The sequence below is a fragment of the Chionomys nivalis genome, chromosome 2 (assembly GCF_950005125.1).
Source record: "Chionomys nivalis chromosome 2, mChiNiv1.1, whole genome shotgun sequence".
Taxonomy (NCBI): domain Eukaryota; kingdom Metazoa; phylum Chordata; class Mammalia; order Rodentia; family Cricetidae; genus Chionomys; species Chionomys nivalis.
The window spans coordinates 67,738,897-67,756,367 of record NC_080087.1 but is presented as its reverse complement, the minus strand read 5'-3'; the positions used below and the strand labels follow the sequence as shown (position 1 = coordinate 67,756,367).

Here is a 17,471-nt window from a genome sequence, read left to right as displayed (position 1 = left end):
AAATCTCACCTGTTGAGGTTTGAAGATGTTGAGTTTGGTCCCAATCATCACAGATGTTGCCAAATTTGGTCCTGTAAGGACCACAATACACATAGTCTGTTTATGACACATATAATTAGCAGGCAAATCATGAACTTCTTCAGAAAAGTTAAAGTGACTATCTATTTTTGTCCCAGTTACACAACCACGCTCTGGACATTCAAATACGAATGATGAATTTGGTAGAAGATCAGGGTTCCTGTTGACTTCATCCATGGAAAAAGCTAAGGCCAGTAAAAACTGGAAGTTTTTAGTTGTTGTTCTGTAAAAGGATATGGTGATTAATATGAACAGAGAGATACAGATGAATCCTGAGTAGTCAATAGATGTTCTATTCTGAGCTGTATCAATTTTCTCAAGCACCGCCAATACTGATACAAATGGCCTATACTGTTAAATTAGAATAATATAAGTAGCTGGAAGCTTGCACAAAGCTTTAAAAGTTCATTAGAGTGCATCTTCCATAAATAAAGTGATACATCAGCACCTTTCAAAGAGTGTGTTTTCAATTTCTGGTTTTTAAGTGCTTACTCTAAAGATAAAGACAATGGCAGAGGCTTTAACCAAACAATAAACCTATTCAAATATTGATTTTTAAATCATCGATCAATGTGAAAAATTCAAGATACATGTGAGCCTATGAGTTTATCATATTTTCTTATGAAATTAACTGAATTTGATAAAACTGTTAAATAATGCCTGTTGAGTGTACAATAGTATGGGAAACATTTGGCTGTTATGCTTTCAATTCTTTATAATCAGTGGGCATGATAGTTAACATATGCCCTTGATCTTAGTGTTATTCTTTTTTAACTGATTTATCTAATGAATAATTTATATTTAAATGAATTTAATTACCAAAGGTGTATTTTGTAAAGCTGTATGTATGTGTTCACCAATGTATATAGACAGTAATAATGTTAATGTGGGTAATAAATAGAGAATGGATTCCAAGGTTTTGAACAACAATTTGCCACAGATTAGACTGTCCTTAAAAGTACAAAGATACACCAGCTCCAGGTTCTTATTGCAGAGATTAAGGCCATGTACTACCTTCTAAGTATTCTTCACCTAATTTAAGTTTACACAGAATGTCACATATTCTCACTGGAGACTTCTGACCAATTGTTTAATTGTTTTTTATACTACAAAACTGCTCTGACTACATTTCCAGTTACAGTAATACAACAATAGCATCCTATATTAATTTGTATATGCCAGTTTAACATCTTTGTAAAATAGAAGATGATAAAGAAAAAAATCTGAGGAAAATGTTTATGAGGCTTCCTGTAATAAAAGTGGGTAATAAGCAAGTTGGAAGTGAATAATACCAATTTGTGTTTATTTTTTTGGGAAGAGCAGTAACTTCTGTCTCTTCCTAGTCATTTCATCTATCTGACCAATAAACATTAATCATACTTCTTCATTCTAAATGATTCACTCAGAGTAAAATGAACCTATTTCCAACTTAGATATTGTACTACTATGATTTCTCTATGTATTTACATATATATTTTTAAAATAAAAATAATTTTTGAATATTTTTATAACCACACAGAGAAAGTGTCATTGAAAATATTAGTAACACACAACAGGAATTTGAGAATAGATCTTGTGAAGCCCAAACACTGATTCCTTTCTCCCAATCATTAAGAAACATAAATCCCTTGAGCAGTTATAGTTACCAGTGCACTAAATTTCTGCAGTTGATAACAACTATTAACAATATGAAAAACTAAAAATGTCTGCAGTCCCCACGTTGGTAAAACAAAGAGTTATAATTAGCAAAATTACTGAAAGCAAATTTAAGAGATACATAGGAAATAAATGTCAGAAAATAAACAACTTAGATACAAAGAGACAATACATTTGTTTTTAAAATAATGGCAAACATGTGATAGTATGTAACTGCTCTATTCCCTCTCTAATGTGTTGCTAACTATCACACACCAGGGCTGTCGATCAAGTAAGTGACAAGGGAAGTGTCAATCGCACTTTTCAAAGAATGCAAGCATATAATTCACAGTTCATATTTCCTTTTTTAGCAAAACTAGAAGAAGAAGTGAACTTTGAGATTAAAGGGCAGTGATTTTACATGTATGTCAATGAAGTATGGAGAAATAGGAACACATATGATGTTTACAATGGACAGGTCTCTTGCTTCCAATCTTGATGCAGTTTGAGGATAATGGAACCACATCAGATCGTTCAAGAGAGTAACTGTATATCTATGGGAAAACTCTTCACAGCTAGGTATGTCACAAGTATTAGTTGCCCTAGCAGATGCTTTAGAACCTACACATTGATGAATGTCCATCAGTTGGTGGTACTCTATGGTGTTTACTTGGGCCCACTTGGGATGATAATAACTGAAATAGAATGGGGTTTTATTTAATAAGTCATCTCCTGCTACAGTGTTGTATGTATATGTATTTCTGATCTTGATTAAGGCATTCTGTTTGTATAGCTCATCAAAAATGTAATGTATAATTAAGAAATACAGATTAATAGATAAACATATATAATAGTCAAAATTGCCCTCCCACCTGTGCAAGCTTAGTAAACATGATCCTTCGACCTGCCTAGGTAGAGAGTACGGAGACATGGACATAGTCTCATCCACTTGTCTTCCAACTCTGAGTGGGCACACAATCACCCAGGCCCAAAAGTACTATTGAAATGCTCCATAGCCAGAGTTTGTGCCGGAATCATGGCCCAGGAAGCAGCACTTCAAAACTGCTTGGCTTTTATTATCTGCTATGGACCGAACCAGAAAATTCTTTTTCAAAGAAGCCATGCCTCTGCCTGCATTTAGCAAACAGAGCCCATACAAAAAATGCCACTACAAAACCATGCTTAATGCTGTTCTTTTGTCCTTGTTGAGCATTTTCAGGTTTTACATAGATTTAGTCCACAACATTGGCAGATCAATTAAGTATTGCAAGGAACTGCTTGCATCCCACTTCTGAGACCAAGTGATGTAGGAATCCTATCTGTGTACTGTGATTACTATTAATGAATAAAGAAACTCCCTTGACCTTTTGATAGGTCAGAACTTAGGTAGGAGGAGAAAATGGAAGAGAATGCTGGGAGGAAGAAGGCAGAGTCAGAGGAACATCATGGAGCTGCTGCCACCAGAGACAGAGGCCTGAGAACTTTGTTGGAAAACCACTGTCACATGGTGATACACAGATTAATGGAGACGTGCTAAATTAATATGTAGGAGTTAGCAAACAACAAGCTAAAGCTAATGGGCCAAGCAGTGATTTAAACAATACTTTCTCTGTGTGATTATTTCAGGTCTAAGATAGCCAGGTGGTCAGGATCCACCAAGCAGACTCCTTCCAATAATGGGAGAGTGTTTTGTGAGTGTGGGCCAATGCCCATCTTTCAGTGGATATGCCTGTAGAGAACTTAGGAAATATGGGACTACTATTCTTCTAGAAATATTATTGTACATTGAAAAATAGACATCTAAAAAGTGCATGACTCTGGTTCTCTGATGAGCTGTCTGGACTGGCTACAATGTGGATATAGAGAAAAGGGAAAGGCAGAATCTTTCATAGAAAGAGTACTTCTACTTTTAATTTTTACATACTTTTATGCTAATATCCTGTTCAGAAAAGTTTTACTGCTGGCACAAGTGTCGTGAACATTGTGTAAACTTTCCTTGGGCAGTTGAATAGATGACTATTCACCACAGAGAGAGCATCAATGACAGAGGAAGTCAATGATTTAACACAATCTTTCATTGGTTTATCAAATCTTTACCTGGGAACATGCTTGCCAACATAAGTCCATGTAGGAGATTTACATATTGTTTTTCCCAAGGCTCACACTCTCTCTGTTCATTCACCATATGTCATGTCTTTGATCGCCCTTTCTACATTACCTCAGCCTGCAACAGGGATAGTCTCCCAGCTCTACCAGAAACCACAATGGTTACTAGTATTCCAGATTGGACACTCACATTTGAATGTTACCCACTTTCCATATACCCCAAATGCGATTGCCCATCACCAAACCTCCAGACCAGAGTGCTTCAGTCCTTTAACACTGGAAGAGAGTCTCTACTCAACCAGAGAACATACAGGAATGTTAGAGGTTGACATTGATGGCCTAACCCCATTCAATTCCACAATTTGGTGCCCTACCATATTCTCATCCCAAACCTATATGCATCAAACAGCCCCAGCTTCAGCATAATGAGAGACCCACTTCTGGACCATGGGCCAATATTGCCACCAGACATGCATCCTCTGACTTGAGTGGAGATACGTTTAAAATCTTTAGGCAAAGTGAGATGACAAAAGAGGAAACATAAACAAAGGAATAAAGCATGTATTCAAGATGAACTTGTAAATAAGCACCTAGGTCTATATTCACCACAAAGTCAGATTCCCAGACACCAGTGTTAGTATTCTATCAGCAACAGCCAAGGCAATATGTCACTGCCAAAGCCAGTTATCTTACTACAACAAGAACTGACTTCCAGCACAGCTGAAGTATAACAAAATTCCTTAAGACCAACTTAATGAATTTGATTGAGGACCTCTTGCAAGGTGGGGCCCGCTTGTTCGTCATGGCCACCTGGCTAGCTTAGCCCCAAAATAACCTTACCAAAATTGTGTTAATTAAATCACTGCTTGTCCCATTATCTCTAGACTCTTATTGGATAACTCCCACAACTTTATTTAACCTATTTCAATTAATTTGTATATTGCTATGTGGCAGACCTTATCAGAAAAAATTATAACCAGCATCTGTCTCAGGTAGAGAATCAATGGAATCTCCCTGACTCTGCTTTCTTCCTCCCACAATTCAGTTAGGATAGAATGGACAGGGGCATAGATAAGCTGAATCAATGACCTGCAGTGCATGGGTAAGCTGAATGAACACAGGAAGCAGCTGGAGTAGCATCCACTCCTGAGAACTTAAAAACACTGTTCTGCCAAGTGTTCTAGAAAACCCCCTCACTTGGTAAACTTTCTCATCTCTGTTACACACAAGGAAATGTAAAAGCCCCATCAAGTTTCTGAATAGTAGCCCATAATCTCACATTTTGACATCCATGTGTGGCCATTATCTTCCTTGCACTTTTCTTAGCATCTGGGAATAGTACAAATGAAGACAAGGATTTCTTTCAAACATCCAAAAATACTCACCTGCTGAGATTTGTAGAGACCTGTGACTAATCCTATTATGATAGATGTTGTTCAATAAGGTCTTCTAAGCGCCATAGTACACGTGATCTTGTCGTTACAGACATAATTAGGGGGAGTTTCTTTATTTTGTTCAGATCAAATGAATGAGGCTGTGTAATTGTGACACAATAGTGTAGCACTACTGCTGGTAACTGGAATACTAGTGACATATTTGGTAAAATATCAGGGTTCTTGCTACATCACCAATGCAAAAATTCAAGAACAGAGAAAACTGGCTGTTTTCAGTTTGTGTTCTATAAAAGGCAACAGTGTTTATTATGGACAGAGATCTACATAGGATTATTTGTAGTAAAAAGAAGGATTATCCCATACTCTACAATATTCGCAACCTCCCTCAATACTTGAGCAAATGTCCCATGTTGTGAGTTTGGAAATACATAAGTTGCTGGAAGGTTAAAAATACTATAAATGTTCATGAAAGTAAATCTCCCATAAATAAGTTGAACCATTTGCAACTTTCACAGAAAAGGCCATGCATCTCTGGTTTTTTAGTGCTTGCACAATGGATAAATAAAAGGTACAGGCTTTGGTGATACAGAAAACCTGATCAGATATTCAGTTTGAAATAAGTGAGCAATATTAAAAGTACACGTAATGCATTAGCCAAGATTCGGGTAAGTTTTACGAAACAAACTTAACTGGAGGAGGCATTCAAGGAATGACTGGTGAGTGCACAGTGGTCTCTTGGGGTAATGTTTGGTTCCTGTACTAATAATTCTTTCATATTTAGTGGACAATATAGTTAACATATTCCCTCATGTCTACCATCACTATCTTGTATTTTTATCTTTCTCACTTATCAATTAAAAGTACAAAATGTTCTTTAAATATTTAATTTTAAATACATTTACCTATCAGACTACATTTGATAATTAAATTGATTTGTGTGTATGGACATGAGAAATACTCATATAGACAATAAAAGGGAATGGATTTCACAATTTTCAGTAAAATTGGTTTTTATTTGCTACTGGCCGTGAATGCATAATTATACACCTACTCCATTTCATAAATGCAGAGATTAAGGGCCTAAACCACAATATTGTCCAAGTATTTAAAGCTTACATTGGTGTGTTCGATGTAATTGTACCTGGTATATCTGAACAACTTTAATTTTCTTGTACAGAGCACCTTTTTTCTACATTTCCAGCTATAAACTCACAACACCGGCATGCAATTGAGAACTATGTACAACTGGAAATTGCAGTGAGATTCGTTTGTGCCAGTATTACAGGCTTGTAAAGTAAAATAATATAAAGTGTGCAATGTATGGAAAATATTTATGAATTTTTATACTATAAATAGTCGACAATACCATTTTTGTTCATGTTTACCCCTAAATAATATCTACTACTAATAATAATAATAATAACTCCTATGTCTCCTTACATATTATCGATCATATAAACAATAAGCAACAAACTCAAACATTCGCTTTCATACTGAATGATACATTCAGACATAAAAGCAATCTATTTTCTATTTTGATTTCTTACCATTGTGGTATCTTTATGAATAGAAATAAATATTTACCTCTACATGTTGAAATAAAAAACAATGTTAAAATATTTGTTATTACCTTATGGAAAATGCCATCAAAAGTTTCGTTAATACTCAACAAAAACTTGAGATAAGAACTTATGGAAGTGACACATTAACTCCTGCTCACTAAACAAGAGGATTTGTCAATGATTTGAGCTCTGGGGTTGGCAGAGTGGTCAAAGTGCTATATTTGAAAAGAACAACCAACAATGCACAAAATCAAAAGTGCATAGTGCACAAATTGGTAAAAGACAAGGCTAAAATTAGTAAAATTATTGAAGAGAAAAATAAGATATAAATTAAATAGTGTTGACAGTGAGTAAACAGTTTAGATCTATAGACAGGAGACACGTGTTTCTTAAATAAAGGCAAAGAGCTAGTAGGTAACACTCTCGAGTGTTGAAAAGTATCACATGCTGCAGCTGCAACCAGGTAAGTGCAAAGAAAGTAAGCAGTCACCACTATTAGTGACAACTCATATTTCAAAGAATGCAAACATATCATTTATACAACTAAAAAATTCTTACTTTAAGGAGACTGTGAACGTTGTCCTGTGGAAATAAAGGCCTGTGGATGTACAAATATTTCGGATCCCTATGAAATATTTATGGTGACATTTACATAGACAATTCAAAGAAACTTACTGTGTATTCAGAATGTGGTTGAAATAATCTGTCTCCACAGGCCGCTGCTCTGTTATAAGGAAAAATACACAACCTGTCAACAAATCTTCATCCTTGTCTTTATTCTCATACATTCTCCAAAAACACCTTGGTTGAGTGAACCTGGACACAAGAAGTGGAATGTTTAGGAAAAAGAAGAGAAAAACCAAAGCAAACATCTTTGTCCTCCTTGAAGCCTGGGAAGTGTCTGTGGTGAAGTGCTCTTCAGATCAGCACATTATATGTGTACTCATATATTCCCACCTGCTTTTATTTCTGCAGCCAAAGGAGAGGCTATTTGTGTATTCATGATTCCTTTATTTCCCAGTTGATTTCTCGCCTCTGGGAAATCTTGAACACTTTCTTCCCCTATGGCTGTGCACCTGATATGCATGTGATCCAAATTTAGCTTAGAAATATATGAGGAGAATTCAAGGAGTTTTATGACATCATTTATTTTGTGGAAATTACGGCTCCATGGGGGATGTCATTTTGAGAAAAATTTGGGGCCATGACTGCCAAAAGAATATTTTCAAAAAAAAAAAAAAAAAAAAGAATATTTTCATGTTAATGCCTTTAAAAATGATGTCAGTGGCTTTTGTTAGATGATCCACATTGAGACAGGAAGGACACAAAAAGTTAAAATTCCTAGTTGCACACTGGGAATTCTTTCACAAAATCCATGTCAGGGAACAACAGTCCCATGGTTAGAGAAATTGAGTTTCACACAGTTTGCACAGTGGGCTAATACTACAGGACTGACAGTAACAGAATATCTATCCAAATACTGTGCTTCCGTTGTCATGAGAACAAATAATCGACTGCAATTCTAAATTTTTCTGAATCCTGCTGTTCTACAATCATCCAAATCCCCATAGAATCACTTACATTTATATCATTATAAAATGTTTTTGGCTATTCAACAATATCACTACAGATTCTGTGTTCTACATTTCAAACACTCATTAATATCTTTTATACTTCCTCCAAACAATAAATAATATAGATGATAAGGCAAATATTTTGTCTATAACATAATCTCCCTAATTTCTCCCTCCATCAGCATCAGTTTTCATAGATTAGTCATTTGATAAATTTTTTCAGCTTTATATATGATTTACTACAGTTTTTTTTTCTCATTTTAGATTCTGTAGTGGTTGTGAATATGTCTTGTGAAAACCTGCAAAGGAAAGAGATACCATGACGTGACCACGTGCTCAATGCATACTTTGTTTTTGTTTGCCTGAATTTAAGCAAGTTTTTGGAAACCAGGACCACGAGGGATGCACCTACCCACTATGACAGTGGAACTGATTTATTGTGAGCCCACCAAGGCCAGCTGGTCTGGGTCTGAATAAGCATGGGTTGAAACTTGACTCTCTGAGCATGGCGGACAATGAAGGCTGATGAGAAGCCAAGGACAATGGCACTAGGTTTCGATCCTAATACATGAACTGGCTTTGTGGGTGCTTAGCCTGCTTAGACGCTCACCTTCCTGGACATAGATAGAAGACCTTCGTCTTCCCGCAGGGCAGAGAATTTGGACTGCTCTTCAGTATCGAGAGGGAGGGGGAATGGTGTGGGGGGAGGAGAAGAGGAGTGGGTATAGGGGGAGGGGACTGGGGGGAGGGGGCAATATTTGGGAGGAGGGGAGAGAAATGGGAAACGGGGAGAATGTGGAAATTTTAATTAAAAAAGAATAAAAAAAAATTTACGTATTGACCAAGATAGGATTTGCTCAGGACCAAGATCTGGAAACATTCCAGGTTTGTTACTCATAAATTCTTCTTATACCATTTTCCAACTCAACTGTTTTGCTTGCCTTCTAGACCCCACATTGCCATTGTGAGGGTACATTGATGAGTGTGAGCACATATGTCTCTTTCAGTGGATGGATATGGACTGCAGTAAAAGCAGAAGAAAAATAGGGCATGGAGGCCCCAAAATATGAGCTTATTTCCACATTGACCAAAGGTCAGAGAGTTGAAACATACCTCTATTCCTTCAAGGTTATTGTGTTTCTACCTCAAACAAAAATCCCACGTAGATTTAGATAAGAGAGTTCTGCTTTCTCAAGGTTATTCTTAACATGCATTGCCTATAGCCAGTCCTTGTATTTCAGGAATAGAGAGTAGTAGATATGCTTCTACCTCAAACAAAAGAGTCAGGATCCAACTAAGGTTCCATTTTCTTTAAAGATGTAGCATTGGATTCCAACCAGGGAGTAGTTTTCCTATAGAATGTTTTGAGCTAGGGTGTAAGAAAGACTTGCTTTGTTCTTGCAGCAGAATATTTAAATATGGATATAACCAAAGAACTTCAACTGTTCTATTCATTTGTTTGTGTCATGATAATGCAGTTTATTTTTTTTAAAAAAAATCCTACTCCTACTTTTTGGTCCCTGGAATATTTTAACCAATTGGAAATTATATGCGAGCAATTTCAGTATTTATTGGATCTCCCTTCTGGTACTATTCTGTTTTATTATTTTAAAATGTATCTTTGTATTCTTTACAAATTTTTCTAAATCTCTACACTCCTACCCTGGTAAGTGGTACTTTTGTTGAGGCTGGTCCCCAACAGTACGGCAAATCTTTCTCTGCTTGGTTGTAAGATTTATTTAGCATTTGATATCAGGTAAACAGGACTGGTGTCTCCTTTTGAACTTAGTACGTTTAAAGATCGAAATGTAAAAGGACATGAGCTCTGATTCTGTGATGAGCTGTCCTGGGGGACTAGGATGTGACAGAGAAGGGTATGACAGGAAGAGTCTCTCATAGGAACACAAAGCAAATTCAACTTCCTCCTTATGTATTTATTTATTTTACATCCCAGGTACACTTTCATCTCCCTCCCATTTTCTCAGTCCTCCCCGACCTCCCATCTGCCTCTAACCACAATCTCCTCCTTCTCTGTTTCCATTCAGAAAATATCAGCCATCCCATGGATATCAATGTGACATAGGATTCCAATTTGTAGTAACAATAAACACCTTGCTTTGTTAAGGATAGTCAAGGTGCCTTAGTAGGAGGAGTATGATACCAAAACCCTGCAAAGAACTTTGAACAGTCCCTTTCTCAGAAAATTGAAAACTGTTCTAATTAGAGACTCAGAAAAATCATCCATCAAGAGTGCAAATGAAATTTACATCAGTAAAGGTTTGGCCTTGTATCCAGTTTTGTTTTATGTGTAATAATTACTATTATTTTAAGTAATAGATAACATAAGAAATTCCAACATATCACATTCACATACATGTTGTATGACCTTCCTCAGTATGACCTCTGCTGCCCACTTCTGCTTAACTTACTACCAATTCTATTCCTCAGTTCACAAAGCTTTCTTCTCACTTAATTGTTTTGTGTATTTGCCCAGCTTAGCATACAAATGTTGTATTTTCTTCAAACTGGCGTTAGAGGGTATTTTAACCAAATTCTTTCAGGCATTTACATCTCAAATAAACCTCTTCTTTCTTTGAATATATATGTATATATATACACACACACACACACACACACACACACACAAACACACTCTCACTGTTACATTTTGAATCTGTGAAAAATCTGCATTTCTGGAGTCTGTTCAGGTAATATGATGATCCCATTTTTTCTAATGACATCATGGAATTCTTCCAGGTTGAGAAGCCCTTTATGTGCAAATAAATCTTATGAAGCTTTAATCTTCATTCCAATATGTGTAAGAGAAGTATGAATCCAGCAATCTTATCTGTTTATTGTCATCATTGGTTTCAATAGTTATTGAATCGTATGGTACCTAGCTATTTATTAATTTTTCTTTTTTTAACAAAAATGTTTTAATACAATGTTTTTTCCTTTACATAGCTAACTCTATTGTAACTCTCTCTAATCCTTCTATTCCGCCCCTCCCTGCCAAGCTGCCATCTAATCTCCACAAAGGGTCAGGCTTCCCATGGCAGGTCAATAAAAACTGAGACTTCAGTTTGAGGCAAGACCAGGGCCCTCTGCCCTATATATAGACTGAGCAAGGTATTCCCCCAAAACAAATGTGTTCCAAGATGCCAGTTCAAGCCAGGTCAAGGGAATAATCCTTGTTCACTGCCAATGATCCCACAGACTCTCTAAGTCTCACAGCTGTCCTGTGCATAAGTGGTCCTAGGTTGATCCTATACAGGCTCCCTCACAATCAGTCCAGAGTCAGTGAGGTCTCGCTAGTTTAGGTCAGCTCTTTCTGTGGGTATCAACATCATACACCAGACCCCTTTGCTCACATTATCATTCCTCCCTCTCATGAATTGGTCTTCAAAAGCTAGGCCCAAGGCTTTACTGTGGATCACTGTATCTGCTTCTATTAGTTGTTGGATGAAGGTTCTATGATGACAATGAAGGTAGTCATCAATCTGATTAAAGAGGAAGGCCAGTTTAGACATCCTCTACAATATTGTTTAGAAACTTAACTGGGGCCATCCTTGTAAATTCCTGAGAATTTCCATGGTGCCATGTTTCTCCGAAACCCTTTTCTGGTTCCCTCAATCAAGATATTTCTTTTCTTGCTCTACCTCACTGCCCTTCCCATGTATTGAGCATCCTGTTCCCTCATATTTCTTCTTCCCTCTCTTTCTCTCTTCTCACACCCCTTGAGTCCTTCCTCCATATTCCCAAGATTTTCAGGAGATCTTGTCGGTTTTCCAAACCCAGGAGGATCCATTTATATCTCTGTTAGGGTTCTCCTTGATACCTAGCTGGATTTTGGTAAGGTATTGTTTAAATCTGGTTTTGTCATAGAATATCATATTTTCTCCATTGATATTGATTGAAAGATTTGCTGGGTATAGTAGTCTGGGATTTCATCCATGGTCTCTTAGTGTCTTGTCTGCAGTCCATCTGTCCAGGACCTTCAGGCTTTCAGGTCTGACTTTATATGTTACTTGAACTTTTTCCTTTTATGCTATGAACATTCTTTCTTTTTTTTGTATGTTTTGTGTTTTGATTATTACATGGCAAGGGTACTTTTTTGTCGAGTCTATTGATGTTCTGTGTAGTGGGAGCTGCGGGTTGCATTCCTGTCGCCCTTTTCCCAGCCGCCTGGCTAGCTTATACCCCGAAATAACAACACACAAACTGTATTCATTTAAACACTGCCTGGCCCATTTCTATTAATGTGTGTTCCACCACGAGGTGCACTTACCGGGAAGATTCTAGCCTACGTCCATCCTGGGTCGGAGCTTCATCATATCTGTGCTGGACTGGAGCAGCAGGGCATCAGAGCTCACTTCCCTTCTTCCCAGCATTCTATTCTGTTTACTCCACCCACCTAAAGGCTGGCCAATCAAATGGGCCAAGGCAGTATCTTTATTAACCAATGACCTTCCTCCATCATTTCCCATTTTTCTGTTTAAACAAAAAAGGAAGGCTTTAACTATAACATAGCAAAATTACATATAACAAAACAGTTATAAAGCAAGAATTACAGTTACAATATTTATATCTACTTTTTCTTTTATCATAACAAAGGAAAACTATAACTAACCATTCTTCAAATCCATCAAAGACTCCAGAAGGATATAATATTACCTAAGTAAACAAGAAGTAAGAAACTTCCAAAACTCTAGAAATGACAGAGACATCTCGCTGCCTAGACAGTCACCATAAGTTCCTCTGTACTGTTGGGGCATCCGTCTTCGGCCTACAGGGCCATAGTTTCCAGCAGACATTTCCATGAAGCAGGAAATTACAAAGGCAGTTCAGCCACTATCTGCTGTGTCCTGCAGAATTTCTCACAGATTCTTTCATGAATCAGGAGCCCTGATAGATCATCTCACCTTTAGGCAAGTTCAGCAGTCCTCTCTCTGCAGGTTCTTTGTGTCCGGTTTATGCAACAGTTCAGGCAAGAGCAGTTTCTTGACCAAATAGCTATCAAACTCAATAAGGAGCCTCTTCGATGCCCATCTTCCTCTTGAAGTAGATTGGTGCTGCCAGGAGCAGGCGTGTCTCATTGTCATGAAAAACCCTAAGTTATTAAAATATTTTAAATGCCATATTCTGCAGTCTTTGAAGGATATGAAGAATGCCTATCCAACTGAAATATATCTCTATATATCTAGAAAATCTGACTAACATGACTACAAGCTTGACTATTATTTATAATTATTTACCAACAACCTATATTTCCTAATTATACATGACATTTTTAAATGAACTACACAATCACTATACCTTAATCAGGATCAGAAATACATATGCATATAACAATATTGACCTTAAAATCCATACCAATGCAAATTATTCATATCTATATGATATCCCACTTTAAATGTAAAAGAACATTTATAAACCATATTAGGGAACATGGGTGCAGTTTTTCTCTCCAAACTGCTTCCTGCTGAATGGAGGCATCGTTAATTGGGTCTTTCATGGTATAACCTGTCTGCTAGGTTCATCTCAGTTGGCAGTTGAGCAAAGTAATTTTTTGAGGGTGTTCACAGCAACCTTTCAGAAGGGCGTGGTCTATCATACCATATTGGGAAAGAAACAATCCACAGGGTCTCAACCTCTGTGAAAACAAAAGAAGACCCTCTCCCAAGCATCATATCCTTAGACCCAAATTCTGAAATCATAATACCCTTATGATATTCATTCTGGTTCCACTTGGCAGCACATATAATGAAATGTCTCTCTGTACTTAGCTCCTTCACAGTCAAAAATTTTAAAGAAAACACAATAATACAAAGAATCCAGACTCTCTGAATTTTCCATTTTTACGTGGCTTATTTTTCTTTATTTATTTTCTGTGCTCTATCTCTTTAAACACCTTTTGTAAAAAACCATTAACTTTATTCTCTATATTCTTTTTCTTCTCTCTCTCAAGCCTACGTACATTCATCCAACACTGTGATACATTTATAGCTCTTCTATGTCTGAAATCTGTTCTATAGTGAATCTGTAAATTTTTTAATATCCAGGAGCATTTCTTAAAATGTTAAGCACTTCTTAAAAACTTAAGTTGCACCAGGTAGAAGTAATATGATAAAAAGGCACAGCCTGTTTTCTGCCCAGCCTAAACCTTAACTGCACTGTTATTATGGTAATTACGATAGTTCCAGCCTGAGGTCAGCACAGTTCAGCATTGCAGAGTGGAGCTGCTTGTGACTGAATCAGTTGCAACTCTGAGCTGCAGAGCGGCAGGCTGCTCTGAATGTTGGCTCCACCTATCTCTAATTTGAAAATGGAAGAGGTACCATTTTCTACTAGCTCTGGAGCCACCAGGTAGGGGCCGCACTCAGCACTTTAACTCTGAGACTGAGCGTGCGGCACAGAAACTTTTTTCATCCAAGTTATATCCCTGCACAGTCTGAAAACATCTCTGTGTATGGAGGCGGGTATCCACCATGCTCTCCCGCCTGACCTGTTTGATTCCGCCATATGCCCAGGCAGGAAGAGCTGAGTCACACACAGTTCCAGGCACACAGCAGTCCACATTGCCATCAAGCAAGTTGTAACACTTTACTCCAAATGCTCGATTCAAAATCTCTGTCTCCCACAGGAGCCAGACAGAGATTGCAATGGTGGCACAGCCCAGAAAGCCGGCATTTTAAAACAGCCAATTTTTTCACATTGCTGAAATTTTTTTTTGCTGACAATTTTTTTGCTACACACAACCCACAAACAGCAAAAAGCTGGTTTACACTCTCTCTCCCTTTTTTTAAAAGCCTTCTCAGGTTTTACATGGAGTTCATTACCACGTTGGGTGCCACTGTGTTGTAGTAAGAGCAGCGGGCTACGTTCCTGGCACCCGGCCACCTGGCTAGCTTATACCCTGAAATAACAACACACAAACTGTATTCATTTAAACACTGCCTGGCCCATTTCTATTAATGTGTGTTCCACCATGAGGTGCGCTTACCGGGAAGATTCTAGCCTACGTCCATCCTGGGTCAGAGCTTCATCATGTCTGCCCTGGACTGGAGCAGCAGGGCATCAGAGCTCACTTCCCTTCTTCCCAGCATTCTATTCTGTTTACTCCACCCACCTAAAGGCTGGCCAATCAAATGGGCCAAGGCAGTATCTTTATTAACCAATGACCTTCCTCCAACATTTGTTCAGCACCAAAGACACTCCACCTGGAGCCTTTCTTTTTGGCAAAACTGGCCTTTGGGCAAAGAAATGCTCATACCTCAACCACTGACAGAGATACAGAGCGTGCATCAGTGGATAAAACAGGACTGTCACATCCTGCCAAGACAGGGTAAGATAGTTTTCAAAGGTTGCTTGCCTTTGAAAATGGTATGTCAGTTATGTTAGGCCTTAGCCAAAGTTGGTTGCTTCAATGCTGCAAATGTGACTTTGGGTGATTGCCCAGGTAGCTAGTTGTCTCTGTGATTTGTTGTATGTTTTGGAAGTTGTTTGATTGCACTTCCTAATTACCCAGGTAACATTATTTCCCTTCTCAGATCTTCGATGGGGTTGAAGACTATATAAATGTAGTTAGTTTTCTCTCATGACTTGGCCAAGTTATTTATTATATAAGACTTAAGCAAGTTAGGATAGGATATTTGTACTTACTGTATATAATTTCATAATAGGTTTAGAACTCTCTTACTTAAACAAAAGGGGGATGTGTCATGGGACCTCCTTCCACTCCTTCACTCAATAGCGGCTGAGATACCAGCTCATTGGGGCATGGTCTCTCTCTCTTTAAAAGAGCAGCCACTTTCCTCTCCTCTCTCTCTTACTTCCTGCTCTGCTTCTGGCAACTAGACTCCTTCCTGATTGCGCAGGGGGCTGTTGTCTGGGACAGTGGTCTGTAAGCTTTTTCCCCTTTAAATAAATAACCATTCTATTAATCATAATTCCAAACTGGTGTGGGATTGTTTGTGACTTACGCCTTTGCCTTCAGTTCTGTACATTTCTTGAACCTTCATAGGTATATCCTTCTTTAGGTTGACAAAGTTTTCATCTATGATTTTGTTTATCACGTTTTCTGTGCCTTTGAGCTGGAGCTCTCAGTCTTTTATCTCTATTAGTCTTATGTTTGTTCTTTTCATGGTGTCCCATATTTCCTGGCTGTTCTGTGGTAAGAATTTATTGGATTTAATGTTTTATTTGACCAGTGATTCTATTTGCTCAATAGTATCTTCAAAACCTGAGATTATCTTTTCCATCTCATGTATTTTGTTGGTTATACTTCCTTCTGTTGTTTCTGTTCATTTACCCAGATTTCCCATATCCAGAATTTCTTTGGTTCATGTTTCCTTTATTGCTTGTGTTTCAATCTTCAAGTCTTGAACTTTTGAGCTGCGTGCTTTTCCTGTTGCTTTTTATTGTTTTTTTTTTTTGAACAATTTCTTGATTTTTTTTTCTTTTCCACCATTTTAAGGGAATTTTTATCTCCTCTTTAAAGTTCTCATTCATCATCATAAAGTTATATTTAAATCATATTCTTCTCTTGTTTCGGGTTGACATGATAAAGTCTTTCTGTATCACTGTGTTCTATTGTCCCATGTTGCTTTTTAGGCTTTTTGATAAATTCTTTTTTTTTTTGGATAAATTCTTCTATTGTCCCCTACAAATCTCTTACTCCAGTTGGTCCAAGTAGTGTCTTTGTATGTTATTCCAATCGTTGGTGTGGCTATCACTGTCTTTTCAAACTGTTCTTGGTCTGCTCTGTACTGTTGTTCTCTGAGTCTCAGGTAGCCACTGAGTTCTCTCTTGGGCCTGTTCTCTTAGTCCACTCTGTGCAATCACAATTTGTGCTTAATTATTCCTTTCTTGGTCCTCTGTGTCTAGTAGCAGGCTATGTTTCAGACTTCCACTGAGGTTGTGGTGGGATAATATGAAGTTTTGGGGTGGAGTGGGACTTGTAGATTTCATGTTCTGATGGATGGGATGGGGTATTTGAGCAGCCCACCTGCAGGAACTTTGCCTGATGGCTGGCTAGAGAAGCTGACACAGGTGTATGGGGGGTGCTGCGCCAGTGCAGCCTGGAGGCCTAGACTGGTGGTGGGTGGTGCCGGGATCAAGGC

The 17,471-nt window shown here is 37.8% G+C and overlaps 1 protein-coding gene across 1 annotated transcript in view; it reads right to left on the bottom strand.

The window, feature by feature from the left end:
• Window positions 1–7,647, bottom strand: part of LOC130867982 (vomeronasal type-2 receptor 116-like) — a 29,229-nt gene extending 21,582 nt beyond the window's left edge. The window contains exons 1-2 of the mRNA XM_057760219.1: window positions 7,451–7,647; window positions 10–301 (exon numbers count right to left, since the gene is read on the bottom strand). Coding sequence (XP_057616202.1) covers window positions 10–301; window positions 7,451–7,647 — 489 coding nt within the window. The remainder of the gene's footprint in view (window positions 1–9; window positions 302–7,450) is intronic.
• Window positions 7,648–17,471: the final 9,824 nt, after the last annotated feature.